The 16,394-nt window shown below is 43.6% G+C and overlaps 2 protein-coding genes across 3 annotated transcripts in view; both read left to right on the top strand.

Moving 5' to 3' along the window:
* Nucleotides 1-16,394, top strand: part of RASL12 (RAS like family 12) — a 326,560-nt gene that overhangs the window by 163,496 nt on the left and 146,670 nt on the right. The window lies entirely within an intron of this gene.
* The window catches only part of ANKDD1A (ankyrin repeat and death domain containing 1A), a 34,239-nt gene that overhangs the window by 6,264 nt on the left and 11,581 nt on the right, over nucleotides 1-16,394 (top strand). For both annotated transcript variants that reach the window (XM_081965136.1, XM_081965137.1), the window contains 7 exons: nucleotides 2,037-2,135; nucleotides 4,449-4,553; nucleotides 5,419-5,517; nucleotides 8,008-8,106; nucleotides 9,612-9,710; nucleotides 10,447-10,545; nucleotides 13,932-14,030. In XM_081965136.1, coding sequence (XP_081821262.1) covers nucleotides 2,037-2,135; nucleotides 4,449-4,553; nucleotides 5,419-5,517; nucleotides 8,008-8,106; nucleotides 9,612-9,710; nucleotides 10,447-10,545; nucleotides 13,932-14,030 — 699 coding nt within the window. The remainder of the gene's footprint in view (nucleotides 1-2,036; nucleotides 2,136-4,448; nucleotides 4,554-5,418; nucleotides 5,518-8,007; nucleotides 8,107-9,611; nucleotides 9,711-10,446; nucleotides 10,546-13,931; nucleotides 14,031-16,394) is intronic.

Below are 16,394 nucleotides of genomic sequence, written 5' to 3'. Positions count from 1 at the left end.
ATTGTCTTTTTCCAAAGAGCATTGATTTGTTGTAATCAAAACTTCTGCCAAATGAGGCTGGGAATAGTTAGCACCTTGCTTTCATGCCAATGAGAGGGACATGGGGGCTCAGTGGCTAAGATGCTGAGCTTGTCAATCAGAAAGGTTGGCAGTTCAGTGGTTTGAATCCCTAGCACCGCATAACGGAGTGATTTCCCGTTACTTGTCCCAGCTTCTGCCAACCTAGCAGTTCGAAGCACATCAAAATGCAAGTAGAAAAATAGGAACCACCTTTGGTGGGAAGGTAACAGCGTTCTGTGCGCCTTCGGCATTGAGTCATGCCAGCCACATGACCATGGAGATGTCTTTGGACAGCGCTGGCTCTTCGGATTTGAAACGGAGATGAGCCTCTAATCCTTCTCTTCAATAGGCTAGACAATAGGACACCCCGTAGAGTCGGGAACGACTAGCACATATGTGCGAGGGGAACCTTTACCTTTTCACTCCAATGAACATCGAGTGTGAGACAGGACAGCAAAGAAAGCAAGATGTACACACTGAAAAAACGAGGGCGTGGGGGAATTAAACATTTATTTTTCCCTTTTCCTTCTCACCAAAAAATGTCATTTAAAGTCAGATAATTTTTCTAGCTTCCCAAACACTTTTCGGTGTTTGAGAAGCTAGGAGAGTACATTTTAACAGTGCAGGGGAGGGTACCTTTTTAAAGTAATGTCTATTTTGAAGCAATCCTTTTTGGAAAAAATACTGCCGGAACTGTCTTCTTGTTTTCATGCACTTTTTTTCCAAAGCTTGTTTCGTTGACTTTTTGGGTGTGGAGGAAAATAGGATTATCTGGTCATTTGCATTCCTTTAACACTGTAAGTTTCTCTGGAAATCAAGATCATTCAGCTTTCTGCTTCTTTGGCCAAGGATAAAGCTTTGTTGCTGAAAAGCAACCAAGATGATCATGGGGTCTGAAGTTTAAATCGAATGATAAATCATTGAGGGAGCTAGGTGTGTCTAGCCTATGGGAGAGAAGGATTAGGGGCGACATGATAACTGTTTTCCAGTGCTTGAAAGGCTGTCACAGAGAAGAGGAAGGTCACCCAGTGGTGGGTTGTAGGCAGTACGCCATGGTACGGGCGTACCGGAGCCTGCCCGGAGCACCGGATACCATTCCGGTATGGTGCTCTGGAAGGCCCACCTGCCCGCCCGCACTCCTTACCTGTCTTTAAAGCCTTTGGCGCTTCTGCACATACGCATGGTGCATACAGCGCCTGCGCAACACTCTGCCGAGCAGCTGAAGCATCGCGGAGGCTTGCGGAGGTGTCGCTGGCAGGTATGACACATGTGCGTCAATATGGGCGATGCCAGGACAGTTCCAATGGGATCCGGAACCCTCTACTATTCTCCAAAGCACCAGTGGGCAGGACAAGAAGTAACAGGTAGAAGCTGATGAAAGAAAGATCCAACCTAGAACAAAGGAGAAAATTCCTGACAGTCTGAACAATTAATCGGTGGGACGGGTTGCCTCCGGAAGCTGTGGGTGCTGCGCCATCACTGGAGGTTTTCAAAAATAGAAAGAACAACCATTTCGCCAGGATGGTATAAGGTCTGCTGCCTTGAGCAGGGAGTTGGAGTCAAACAGAGGAGTCAAACTCAAGGCCCGGGGGCCGGATCCAGCCCAGGGGTGCTTAGATCTGGCCTGCGGGGCCACTCTGGAAACAGCAAAGGACCAGCCTGCAGGGCCTCTGCCAGTGAAAACGGAGCCCTCTCAAGCTCTGTTTTTGCTGACAGAGGATTGCAGGGAGGCGTCGCAGCCGAAACGGAGCTTGGGACCTATCAGGCCATCACAGGTGCCCACGACATGAGTGATGTTGAGTTAGCCATGCCCACCCTGGCCATGCCCACCCTGGCCCCTCAAGGTCAAACACCACCTTGATGCGGCTCTCAGTGAAATCGAGTTTGACACCCCTGGATTAGAAGATGTTTGAGGTCCCTTCTAGCCCTATGATTCTATGTTCTCATTTTCCTTTTCTCGTCTTCCTGTTTTCCAGTTTGGGATGAGTGCTCTTCTTCTGTCTGCTTGGTTCGGTCATTTACGTGTCCTTCAGGTCCTGGTCAATGCTGGTGCTACAACCAACTCTGTAAATAAGGTAGGGTAGTTTTTTTTTCTGGCCTGGGGGCCTCCTCTGACACACCTGGGCTCCATAGGAAGAAGTGAATGCAAGAACATGGATATCCGAAGGAGGCAATCCGACATTGGGATGCAAATTCCCTTCTTAGCACACTTCCATGCAACATGACCAGAAGTGCGTTTCTGCCAGTTCGGCCCGGATCGGGCAAACCGGTAGTGGTGGCGGTGGGAGGCTCCGCCCACCCACCCAGACACTTCTGCACATGCGCCCAAGTGAACCAATAGTAAAAAATGGAAACTCATGACCGTGACATTATGAGAGGGTGAAACAAGTATTGTATGGACACAATGAACATTCTGTCATGGTGGCATCAATAAAATTGGGAACAGGCTCCTATGCCATCAAGATCTGCTCAAATATATATATATACACACACATATAGCCAGGTCTATTAATGAAATAGTTGCTGCACACACAGTATATTTATGGAGAAGTGTAGAAAGCCACCAATCTCCTCCGTTCAGGGGTGGGTTCCTGCCAGTTCTAACCTCTTCTATAGAAGAGGTTCCACAAATCTACCGTGCCGTTTAGAACCGGTTCCAGCTCCTTCCCCTGCCCGTCTGCACCAAGCTTGCCCCGCCCACTGCTCAATGATTGGCTGGCTCACCAATCGCCCCGCCTGCTTCTAAGAGTCCTATCTAAACCTTAAAGTCTTAAAGCTGTCAAGTTTGAACACCCCTGGGTTTTTTTTTCTGAAGGGTTAAGGGTGCAAGGGTCTTGTAACTTGACAGCTTTAAGACTTGCACACTTCAATGGCGGAGTTCCTGAGCCAACATGACTGGAGGAGGAATTCTGGGAGTTGAAGTCCACAAGTCTTAAAGCTGTCAAGTTTGAACACCCTGGGGTTTTTTTTTCTAAAGGGTTAGGGGTGCGAAGGTCTTGTAACTTGACAGCTTTAAGACTTGGGTGCTTCAAATGCCAGAGTTTCTGAGCCAACATTTTGGTTGCTAAGCAAGAGCGTTGTTAAGTGAGTTTCACCACATTTTACAAGTTGGCCATGCCCACCCAGTCACATGGCCGCCAAGCCACTCCCAACCAGTCACATGGCCAGCAAGCCACTCCCACAAAGCAGGCCACACCTACAGAAGAGGTTCTAAAAAAAATTGAAACCCACCACTGCCTCCATACCTCTCTGGCTAGCATAAAATAAAATAAAAAACCATACCCAAAATATGCCAGAAGGAAAATGTAGCTATTAAAGACAATCAAAGACAATCAAACTCAAACATAAACTCCACTAAAGATTTGGTAAAAGAGCCAAAGTTTCCAGAGCTTTTTTGAACACAACTAGGGTGGAGCCCAGATGGCTCTGCATTATGAAAGAGAGCAATAGATGGATTAAGTTGATTCAAGTAGCTTTGAGACAACACCCAGCTGAAATATGAGGAAATTACTCTAAAGGTAGTTTCAGGGAAGAAAATTTGGAGGCTGGGGCATTCAAGACAGACACCGCACGTCAGCAGTGTTTGCTTAAAGGGAAAGCCTGGGATTGTTTTCATCCCAAATACCGCATGTAACCAGCAATGCAACCCTGCGCATGTTTTAATCGTTACTAACTCAGAAGGAATAAAACATGAGCTGACAGTTGCAAAGCATAGAAAGAAAATGCTTCTTTCATGGCAGCTTTTCATTTGCTTGGCAACAGGCAGTGAAATTTAACCGGGGGCGGGAGGGGGGGGGGAATGGACAGCTGCTTTCTTCATAAACGATCCCCACTTCCGAAAACTCAATCTTGGAAAATATTTTTCGACCTTTCCTTTATTTTAAGACAAAACCATAAAGTTAGGGGTACAACTGATCCTAGAGGCAGCGGCACAAATGTGGGCGAGAGACAAAGTGATTTTTTTAAAAAAAGTTAAAATGTCTGCTGCAATTGCATGATTGAAGCCCCACCCCCTTTTTACCAGCATTCCAAATGGGCGGGGCCTCAACTTTACAATCCTATCCTCCATCTCAGGGGTCTCCAACCTTGGCAACTTTAAGACTTGTGGACTTCAACTCCCAGAGTTCCTCATCCAGCTGGCTGAGGAACTCTGGGAGTTGAAGTCCACAAGTCTTGAAGTTGCCAAAGTTGGAGACCCCTGCTCCACCTTGACTTTGATGACCTTCCCCTAGGACATTCCTGCTTATGGGTCCCAGCTTTGAACGGTGGTATTAGCTGGGACCTGAAGACCACCGTTCAAAGCTGGGACCCATAAGCAGGAATGTCCTAGGGGAAGGTGGCTGATATATTTCTCCACACCTTCAATCCCTCATCCTCATTTTTTTCAGAATGGCCACAACCTCCTACACTGCGCTGCCCAAAGAGGTCATCTCAGGGTGATGAAGTTCATCGTGGAAGATCTGGAAGATGTGCGGTTGGATAAGAAAGATAAGGTAAACCTTTAGGCTGTGTGTAGACTCCCTTTCCCCATTTAGATGAACTGGGAAGGCTGATAGATCCCATGAGACCATCATTTTGTTCTGGGATCCCCAACATGGAGCCAAGTAAGTTCTAATGTAGCCATAGATTTTTCTTGGGCCCCTGACAGATTTCTTGCCCAATCTGACACTTTATCACACCAGGATTTAATTGTAAAATAGGGATTGTGGGTAGACCTCATGCTCTAAGGAGTTCAGAGGTTACAGTATGAAACCAGATGGATATTTCTGTTCACTTCCAACTTTGTAACTGGTTATGTCTTCCTTGGCAGTCAATTTCTGAGAGCATCCTCAAAATTCCAGATGGCTCCATCAGACCAAAAAGATCTCCTTCCATAGACTGTTTCATTTTCTACTATAGAATAGAATAAAGTAGAGTAGAGTCAGTGGTGGGTTCCGGATTCTGTTCCAACCGATACATGCCCAGCGCATGCATGCATCTTAGTGCCTCCGCGATGCTCCAGATGCTCAGCAGAGTGTCGTACAGGTGCTGTACACGCCATGCGCATGCGCGGAAGCACCGAAGACTTAAAAGACCGGTAAGGAACTCGGGCGGGTGGGTGGTCCCTCCGGAGCAACGTACCGGAACAGTATCTGGTGCTCTGGGCAGGCTCCGGTAAGCCCGTACTGCGGCGTACCACCTGCAACCCACCACTGAGTAGAGTAGAGTAGGGTAGAGTAACAAATGTCTCACGTATTGACATAAAGGTTGCTCAGTTGTGGTCATAAGGCAAGGACTACCTGTATAAGCAATTATCACAGTCTGGTTTTTCTCTTCCTCCCCCCTCCCTCTTTTTTCTCTCTCTTTCTCTCCTTGAAGATGGGTAGGACAGCCCTTCACCTGGCTGCAGAGAAGGGGCAGGTGGAGGTGGTGGAGTTCCTCCTGGCCCTGGGCTCTTCTCACAGCATCAAAGACAAGGTATGCAAAAAGAGTTGGGAATTGTCTTGCCAAGGATCTAGGTCAGGGGTGTCCAAACTTGAGAACTTTAAGACTTGTGGACTTCAATTCCCAGAATTCCCCAGCCAGCATGGCTGGCTGGGGAATTCTGGGAGTTGAAGTCCACAAGTCTTAAATTTCTCAAGTTTGGACACCCCTGATCTAGGTGTTGTGGCCTACCAACATTTACTTGCCTTATTTACTATAAAATCCCTCCACCTGCAAATGACTTTGGGTGGCTTAAACTTTAACAGCCAGAACAATACAAGTAAGGCACGGTGGTTATATCTGTGTTAGCTGCAGCCAGTTTTATTGAATTATAAAGTTTAGAGAAGGTACTGCTTTGTGGGATGCCTCCTGGAGGTGTGATAGAAGGCAAATAAATTTTGTAAATAGACATGTATAGCTCTGTTTGCTGATGTTTAAACAAGTCACGTCGACAATGAAACCTTCAGGAGGGCTGATTGAGGTACCATTAGAGATAAACAAATCAAACAATCATTCAAAGTTTGAGCCAAGTCCACGTTTTAGGAGGAGAATTATTCCTGGTTTTCACCTCTTTGTGAGCTTCCATTCAATAGAAATCCCTGCTATAATTAGTGATTGATTTAGCTTCTGAAGAGAACATGACAAAAGGAGAAGCAAACGTATATGGCAGAGTCTCAACTTACAACCCCAATTGAGCCCAGAGTTGATGTTGGCAAGTGAAAAAGTTTGTTAAGTGCCATGTTACAACTTATGTGAAACATTTGTTAAATGAGTTACAACTTTTCTTGCCACGGTTGTTAAGCGAACCCCTGCAGTTGTTAAATTAGTCACACGGTTGTTAAGTGAATCTGGCTTCCCCCATTGACTTTGCTGGTCGGGAAGGGCGCAAAAGGGGATCGCATGACCATGGGACACTGCAACCGCCATAAATGCAAATCATGTGACCATGGGGACGGTCATAAGGGTGAAAAATGGTCACAAGTCACTTTTTGCAGTGCCGTTGTAACTTAGAATGGTCACTCAATGAATTGTTGTAAGTGGAGGACTCCCCGTACACACAGGCCACGTAATTATACACAAAACCTCCCTCGGGGATATGGCAGTGGCCTCATAACTGGATGTCCAATTCAGCGAGATGCAGCCCTACTGCCCTCTTGAGCTTCACGGCCATGAAAAACAGAAATGTATAAAATCAAATGGCCCTTTTGGGGATTTAGCATTGCTGCCATAATGGAACATAAAGACGATCTTAATACAAGTATTTGAGAACTGTTAAGTGAAAAATAAAAAGAGAACTCAGTTTGGGAAAAGGCACGAAAAAGGAACTTGAAACACCCCCTCCCCCTTTCCTCAATTTAATAAAGGAAAATATTTGTAGCTGGGGTTTGAAATATGGTGCCTGAGCATTGTTCATTTTGGTACAAAACCAATATTAATACAAATAAAAATTACTACATTAATCAAACGAATACAGTCTAGTGTTGTTATATATATATATATTAATATCAGCACATATTCCTTCACTTTTCAATTAAGCAATATTTACTGCATCCTTATAATATAAAATTAATATTTACTACATCCTTCTAATAATCATAACACTATTCTTAGGCATATCTAATATCATCCTTTTTTCAAAATCTAATCTCTAACAATCAAAATCTAATCTCTAACATTCACTTTAGATGTTATACGAAATTATATATAACTATATTCCCCCTAATTCTATTTTTTTAATCTCTTTAATCTATTCTAATTCTCAGTACAGCCATTACTACTACTACTACTACTACTACTACTACTACTACTACTATTATTATTATTATTATTATTATTATTATTATTATTATTATTATTATGAAAAAGAACCTTTTTACCCATCTTTTATCCAACACCTCTTCTTCTATATCCTTGTTTTCTTGCAGATGTTTCATTACTCAACTAGGTGACATTATCAGTGTTAGAGCATTAACTAGCTAACACTGATGATGTTACCTAATTTGGGTAATGAAATGTTTGCAAGAAAACAATCTCAGAGAACAACAAGGACCCACAGACCTCCATCTCCTCCTCTTAGAAAGTTTCTCCTTAATTCTCCTAAATTGCTACTCTCCTTGAAACTGTTATTATTTCAAACTATTATTCTCTCCTTGAAACTATTATTTCTTATCCTGCCCTCCGGTGCTTTGGAGAATAATTTGACCCCCTCTTCTTTCTGGCAGCCCCTCAAATACTGGAATACTGTTATCATGTCACCTCTAATTCTTCTAGTCAAATCCAAAACCTGCAGCCATTCTTCATATGATTTAGTCTTCAGGCCTTTGATCATCTCAGCTGCTCTTCTGTGAAGAAGCTGAAGTCCACGCAACTTAAAGTGGCGAAGGTTGAGAAACAATGTGTTAGAGGGACGTTTCTACTTGTTCTCCCACTAGATCCCCATGAGAAGTCTTCTCACTTATTGTGGAATGTCATCTTGGTTTGCAGGAGAAGAACACAGCTCTTCATTTGGCAGCTATGAATGGACATGCAGACGTATTACAGAAACTTCTAGAAGTTGGCATGGATCGGGATGACAAGAATGCAGTGAGTATAAAACTAAAAAATATCTTCAATGCCAAAACTTTCTTGAGTTTTGGTAACAGCTAAAGCAGGCTACACAACATAAGGCAGGTAGGTGTGTGACACAGCCATCCTTATCTTGATCCCTTGCCATGATTTAATTGTTTGTGGAGTTCTTGGCAGTCTCTGAGCTTCTGTGTTTTCTTGCGGATGTTCTTGGTTGTTTTCTCCAGAGCTAGCACTGGAGATGTAACTTGGTTGGATAATGAAACATTTGCAAGAAAACAACCAAGATCAGAGAGCACCAAGGACTTTACTGAAGATTTAACCTAGTCAGGTAACAAAACATCTTCAAGAAAACAAACAAGCTCAAGGAGAACCAAGGACGCAGCTGAAGATATAATCTGGTGAGGTATCTACGGTCTGACCTAAGCTGAGTACCCAACATTATCTGCTACAACGTCCTACCTGTCAATGACTACTTCAGCTTCAACCACAATAATACAAGAGTCCACAATAGACACAAACTCAAGGTCAACCGCTCCAAACTCGATTGCAGAAAATACGACTTCAGCAACAGAGTGGTCAATGCCTGGAATGCTCTACCCGACTCTGTTGTTACATCCTCAAACCCCCATAACTTTAACCTTAAACTGTCAACCTCACCCTATTTCTAAGAGGTCTGTAAGGGGGCGTGCATAAGCGCACCAGCCTGCCTAATGTCCCTGTCCTACTGTACCCATTTATTCGTACCCATTTCCTGCCTCCTTATTCATGTTTATTCATATTCCTGTTATCTTGTACATGAGTGGCAAGCTAAATAAATAAAAGTAAAATACTTTATTTTTCAGAGTATAAGTGCACCTTCCCCCCTCCCCCCCGCCATAAAAGAGTGTGGAAATTTTGGTGTGTCTTATACACCAAATACAGCCATTTGTGGCCTCCCGAACCCCTACCCCCACCTACATCCCATTTTTGCAAAAAAGGGGCCATTTTTCACAAAAACAGGGGCATTTTTGCCTTCCCCCAGCCCTGTTGAAGCTCCTGCGGGCCAGGGAGGACAAAAACTTTTTTTCTTACTTACCTCTTCGAAATCTTGGTGCCTCTTACACTCTGAAAAATATGGTAAAAAAATATAATCTGGCGAGGTAACAAAACACCTTCAAGAAAGCAACCAAGGCCAGAAGCACTAAGGCCCAACTGAAGATATAACCTGGTGAGGTAACAAAAAACATATTCAAGAAAAGAGCCAAGCCCAGAGAATATCAAAAACTTCTCAGCTGAACCCTGAGCTACAGAGATTCTTTTCTATTAAGTTGCCCTTCCAGATTTCATTATCCTAAACTTCCCCAGTACTCCTTCTGCCCTACACCAATTCCATCTTCTTCCGGAGAGGACTACTTTGAGCTTCTCATTCATGCGCAATGGCCACAGACATGCTACCATGTTCTTTTTCCCTGACTGTGTGAGAACTAATTCTCACGCATTAAAAGGACAACCAGGGCTTAATTTTTTCTCTCTTTTTCCAGGAAGGGATGACTTCCCTGCATTTAGCTGCTGAGGGAGGACACAACGATTGCATCCATCTGCTTCTAGAAGCTGGCTGCGAAGTCAATGCCCAAACGCAGGTATGGTTAGTTGATTTGAAAAATTTGGTCAAGACATATAGGAGGAATATTGACTTGTTCATTTATAGAATGGAATTGGCTTCTTTATTGGCCAAGGGTGCTTGGACACACAAGGAATTTGTCTTCGGTGCATAAGCTCTCAGTGTACTTAAAAAATACGTTCATCAAGAATCATAAGATACAACACTTAGTGATAGTCATAGGATACTAAATAAGCAATCAACATAAATCATTCTAGAAAACTAAATAAAACAATATAATCATAAAGATACAAGCAACAAAGGGTGGGGAATTTTTTGGGTGTGTGTGTGTGTTTGGGGATTGTCATGTGTGTTGGTCCTGGTCTCTGGGTGTTATGTGAATTTTGTTGTAAGTGTACATTGTATATATACACACAATGACAATAAAGTTTATATAACAAGGTTATAGTCATAATTAGAAGGAGCTAGGTACTAGGAAGGATGAGAAGAAGAATAGTAATACAGTCTTAGCAAATAGTTTAACAGGGTTGTGGGAATTAGTTGTTTAGCAGAGTGATCTATTTATTTGCATCATTTCTATATCGCCGTGATTATGGGTTGTAAGTACGAGAAACAATCATCAGTGACTTTTTTCAGTGCTGTTGTAACTCTGAGCGGTCGCCAAACAAATGCTTGTATGTAAAGAACTAGCTGTAGCAGGTTTTAGTGAGCTTGTGTTGCCTGAAGATGTCCTCCTGATTTTTTTCTCCCCCCAGAAAAAAATGACCTGCCTTCATTATGCTGCACTGAATGGCTATGTAGACATGGCCAAAACCTTCCTTGGTGCAGGAATCCAGACAGATGCTCTGAATTACGTAAGTGGCTGATTTCATCAACTGCAACCAGAATATCTTCATACTTCCAAATAGAGTAGGCACATCCACTGAGTTCAGCTCGGTTTCCCTTCGAAGTATCACATAGGAGCTGTGGTGGTGCAGTAGTTAGGATGCGGTATTGCAGGCTAATTCTGCCGACTGCCAGGCGTTCGATCCTGTCCGGCTCAAAGTTGACCCATCCTTCCATCCTTCCGAGGTCGGTAAAATAAGGAGCCAGATTGTTGGAGGCAATAGGCTGACTCAGTAAACCACTTAGAGAGGGCTGTAAAGCATGTAAAGCAATATATAAGTAAGTGTCAGCATTCCAAATATCATGCAGAATTAAATCAGAGTCTAAGGCAAAGCTATCCTTAAAGTTCCAATTTAATAAGACAGACATGTTGGCAACGAACTGTGGAGTCCCAAATCTGAAAACTTCCTGGGATTCCACCCAGTTGAAAGTTCATTCTCTTATCCCCACACCCATAAATCCATCCCATGGTCCAATCTTCTTCTGCCACGCTGGCATCTTCACCCAGCTGGTTCTGGTCAGGTGCAGAGGTGCAGAGACAAAAGATGACCTTGGGCTTCTAGAAAAGAATGACAACAATACATTCCACAATTCTACTCCTTTCTATTCCCCCTCCCAATTACTACACTAATGAAACAGTATAGGAAAATAATAGAAAGTGTGGCAGGCCAAAGATCCTAAAAGGAACATAACTACACGCCTGACAATAAGTGCTATTGCTATATCTCCAAATAGAGGGAATAGGCACATCCACTGAGTTCAGCTGGGTTTCCCTTCAAAGTATCACAGAGGAGCCATGCTGGCACAGTGGTTAGGATGTGGTATTGCAGGCTAATTCTACCAACTGCCATGAGTTCGATCCTGACTGGCTCAAGGTTGATTCAGCCATCCATCCTTCCGAGGTGGGTAAAATGAGGACCCAGATCATTGGGGGCAATAGGCGCATTCTCTAAACTGCTTAGAGAGGGCTTTAAAGTACTGTGAAACATTATATAATTATAAGAGCGATTACTATTGCTATTCTACCCTACCACTATCTGGAACGTCTCCTGGTGCAGCCAGAGCATTGGCAACTGAAAACTCCAGTAGTGTCAGGCTTTTCCTGGCTACTATTAGAACCAGACATGGTTTGTGCAATGATTCTGCGATGCAGCTGTGAGATGCATAAGGTTATTTATTACAAGAACAAGGAAAATCGTGAAGAAAGGAACTCGGCAACTGCCATATACGAACTGCAAGCCCTTTTTATAGTAAAAGCAAGGTTCAGTTCCTGTTTCTGTTTCTCCCACCTGCGGAGCACAACTGACAAAAGATCTCCCACCTTCGGTGTGGCAGGAAGGTTTATTAATGAATAAACTAGCCCGTGGATGGATGGATTGTTTGCGTTTCTGGAGACCTTTTTCCCAGGGCTTCTCTATGACTTTAACTCTGTCTTAGAACAGGGAGAAGACCGTTAAACTCACTACATACACAACATAACAGAGACCATTGTTTTAATTGGTGGGGCACTTTGGGATTAACGCGGATTCCTCTGAATTAGTCATCTAGATCTGCTCTGTTTCCCCATGGCCCAGGAGAATGTACAGGTAATCCAGAGCTACAGACCAGTTCGGCCGAATAGGTAGTAACTCGTCTGGACACGTGACCATACCAGTTCTATCCTGGGTGCCGCCATCTTTATTTTCTGTTCTGCACATGCGCAGAACAGTCTTCATTGAAAACATGTAATTTCCCCTCCTTTTTTAATGGTGTGTGCATGCCCAGACCTCTTTAAGTGCAAATGCGCACACATGTACAAAGTTTTTCGGGCACCGAACCTGCAGTAACACCGGCAGGAACCCATCTCTGAGGTAGTCCCCTACTTAATTTCTGTTGCTAAGCGAGACAGTTATTAAGTGAGCTTTGCCCTGTTTTATGATCTTTCTTGCCACAATTGTTAAGGGAATCATTGCAGCTGCATGGCTATTCGTGGCTCAAATATTGAAACAACCGTTGGTGCTGTGAGAAGGCATTGCTTTGCCGTAAACTCCGTTGTATTTTCCCACGGGAATCTCTTCGGACTCTGAATTAGCTTGTTGTTCTTAGCCTCTTTAGCCTTTATCTCAGACTCCATACAGGATGTAGCTGGTCTAATTGTTTGTGAGAACAGCCGGCTGTCAGTTTGCTCCCTCCCACAAGATCGGGAACGTCTAATAGCTGTTGTTTTGTCAATTCTCTTCGAAGGTCCCATTCTAACATCTCAAATTTGTTGGAGATGGAGTGGGGGTTAGCTTTAGTGACGGTTCTCTTTCCAACAAAATGTTCTTCATTTCTTGGTTGTTTTGCAGTTTGCATGGGCAGGAGAGCTCCCAGGCTGATACCGTGGCATTTCTTTCTTTTTCCCATGTCTTATCAGTCCCAGACAAAAAAAAAAAACAACCCACAATTTTATCTGTGTTGTGTATCTTTGCTATTATCTTGAATTTAAGATGGACCTTCCCCCCCCTAAAAGAGTGTGGAAATGTTGTTGCATCTTATACACCAAATACAGCCATTTTTGGCATCCTGAAATCCCACCCCTGCATCCCATTTTTGCAAAAAATGGGTGGAAAACTGAGGCATTTTTCCCTTCCTCCAGCCCACAGAAGCACTCTGCAGGCTTTAGCAGGGCTGGAGGAAGAGGAAAATGCCCCCGTTTTTGTGAAAAATGACCCGTTTTTCACCCCTTTTTGCAAAAACTGGGGCATTTTCCCTTCCCCCTGCCCTATTGAAGCCTGCAGAGTGCCCCTGGGGGCCGGAGAGGACAAAAACCTTTTTCTCTTACTTACCTCTTCGAAATCTTGGTGTGCATCTTATAGTCCGAAAAATATAGTAGTTAAATAAAAAGGATCCGTGGAAATACTAAAAATTGATAAAATAGAGAGGAGTTACCGCAAACACTCTCCAGCAGCTAACCTCCTGGCTCTTGCAGTTGTTAAGTTAGTAACACGGCTGTTAAGTGAATCTCGCTTTCCCATTGATCTTGCTTTTCAGAAGGCCTCAAAAGGTGATCACTTATCCCCAGGACACCGACACCGTCATAAATAATATCAACCATTTGCCAAGCATCCAAATTTTGATCACGTGTCCATGGGGAGGTTGCAACTGTCATAAATGTGAAAAACAGCTCTAAGTCACTTTTTTCAGTGCCGTTGTAAGTTCGAGCAGTCACTAAATGAACCTTTGTAAGTTGAGGACTACCTACATTGTGCAACCAAGGTCAGCAAAGAACTGCAACCTGTGTGAAGTCCCAGTGTGGGTTTTCCAATCAGCAGAATGCAGCTTAGAAGCTCAATGCTCCAAGTACATTAATGTTGCTTTGTTTTAATTCCCGCAGCAAAATGCATCAGCTATGCACATTGCAGTGCTACGGAACTACCCAGCCGTTGTCAAACTTCTCATTGATGCTGAATGTGACCTTGATGTTCCTGATAATGTAAGATTTTTTTAAACTATGGCAACCAATGTGTTTAAGTGTCAGGGTTTCAAATAGCATCCAAAATTAAATCAGAGTCCGAGGCAAAGTACTGCTCAAAGTTCCAATTTATGAAGAAAAACATGTTGGCACATCTGGGAAAACCCGAATCTGAAAGCTTCCCGGTTTTCCCCACCCTCTTGAAAGTTCAAGATCTTGCCCCCACACCCACAAGTCCATCCCATGGTCCAATCTTCCATTGCCATGCTGGCAGTTCCACCCATCCAGTTCCGGTCAGGTGCAGAGGTGCAAAGACAAAGGATGACCTTGGCTTTCTAGAGAGAATTTTGTTATGGCTACATGCATCTAACTCTGTACAATTCCCCCCTCCCATTTTCCCACAATAGAAAAGGCATAGTAGAATAATCGAAAATGTGGCAGGCCAAAGATCCAAGAGGAATATGGCTGCAGGCCTGACATTAAGATCCAACGAAGCTTTGGCAGCCGATTAGTGTGCTTGCAAGCTCTTCACCTTCCTCCTCATCACTCTTTTTTAACAACCCCATAATCCCTTGCGGGGTGGATCCTGGGCAACTGAATGGAGCTGAGTGTTTACTGGCCAGATGCCCTTCCCGTCACCAATGCAGAGTTTTTTCCCCAGCAGATATATTCTCAAGTGTGCCCAGAGAGAGAAATATCTGCCTCTACCTAGGATCAAACTCACAGCCTCCTGATTGTGAGGCGAGAGCTCTACCTCTAGGCCACCGCACGACTCAAACTCTTCACCCAACTGATGGCATTTTAATGAGGTCAAAACAATTGTGGGAAAGGGGATGCTTGGTTTAAGGGACGGTGTCAGAGATGGTATTCTAGCGGTTCGCACTGGTTCAGGTGAACTACCAGTGGTGGTAGCGCGAGGCTCCGCCCACCACCCACCCACCCACCCAGACATCATGGGTGCACATGCTCCCACTACCGAACTGGTAGTGAAGAAAAGAGGATACCATTACTGGATGGTGTGTATGCTTCTGGGCGCTTTGAAGCTTAGCTCTTCTCTTCAAATCCTCGGCGCGGTACCACTTTCATTTCCTTTGATTAAATTATTTATTCGATTTAGTCGCTACTCCACTCTGGAACACCTCTGGGCAGCTCGGAACATAAGGAGGATAAAATGTAATAGGAATAGGGAAAGGAAGAAAAAAAAAGCAATTTGAAAAGAGAACAAGGGGAAAAAAATTGAGAACGATATGACAATTATGGCCAACAGCCCAACAAACATACACAGATAATAGCTCAGTCACCTTAAATGATTGTCTGGGAGAAGATAATGCCATCTGAGCGGGATCCACCAGGATCTCAAGGGGATCTCATTCCAGAAGGCAGATGCCATGATGGGGAAAGGGCACTTCCTGTGTATTTGCAGATGGCATTGCTTGGTTGAAGATTCTTGGAGCTATGTGCATATGTGCATTGGTTATAAACTGAAAATTGAGTTCCCTTGCTGGAATTCTTTGTCTAATACCAGTCCTTCAGGCATCAGGCTAGAAAACTGGGAATCCAGGAGTTCTAGTCCCATCTTGGGCATCAAAACTGGCTGGGTGCCCTTTGGGCCAGTCCCTTTCTCTCCTCCCAACTCATCTCACAGGGTTGTTGTTGTTGTTGTTGTTATTGTTATTGTTGTTGTAAAGACAAAAGGAGGAAGGAGGAGTATTGAATAAGGTAGCCACCTTGATTGATAAAAATAACGGTGGGAAACTATTGAACAATCAATTAATTAACTCTCTAAATATGATCTCTTTCTTTGAGAATAATGGGCAGTTCATAAATAGGAAATGCACATACATACATACATACATACATACATACATACATAATCTTATAGCTTTTTGTCTTAGCGCATCCTGGTAATTAAATTATTGTACAATCCAAGTTGGGGGGAAAATCCCTTTGAGTTCAGGCAGCTGCCCCAAAGGCCAAGGAATTATTGAAGAGGTTTCTCTCATTATTTCTGGGGTGAAATTCAGCAGGAATTGGGAGCTGGCATTGGGGGCCACGTAACAAGATTTTTCTGCTGTGTATTCAAGATAGACTGTGATTAATATATTTGTGTGTCTGTGTGTGAGTGTAATCTTTGTTGTCATTTTGTATAACTTGGCACTCTTGGATGCTGCCGCTTTTATTATCTTACTGTTATCCTTGGGATGCTGGCATTATTTGGTGGGTGGGATTTTCTTTCTTTCTTTCTTTCTTCTTTCTTTCTTTGAAGAGGGGGCGTTGAAATTTCATCTTAATGCATTCCATTATGTACACAGAAAAATGACAGTAAAGGCTACTAATCTCTTATCTATCCCTTTGATTTAGTTGGCTCCTTCCTGCTGGAACGTC

The sequence above is a fragment of the Natrix helvetica genome, assembly GCF_964273705.1.
Source record: "Natrix helvetica genome assembly, chromosome: 12".
Classification (NCBI taxonomy): Eukaryota; Metazoa; Chordata; class Lepidosauria; order Squamata; family Natricidae; genus Natrix; species Natrix helvetica.
Note: the sequence above shows the minus strand (reverse complement) of the source record. Positions and strands in the feature narration are given on the sequence as shown.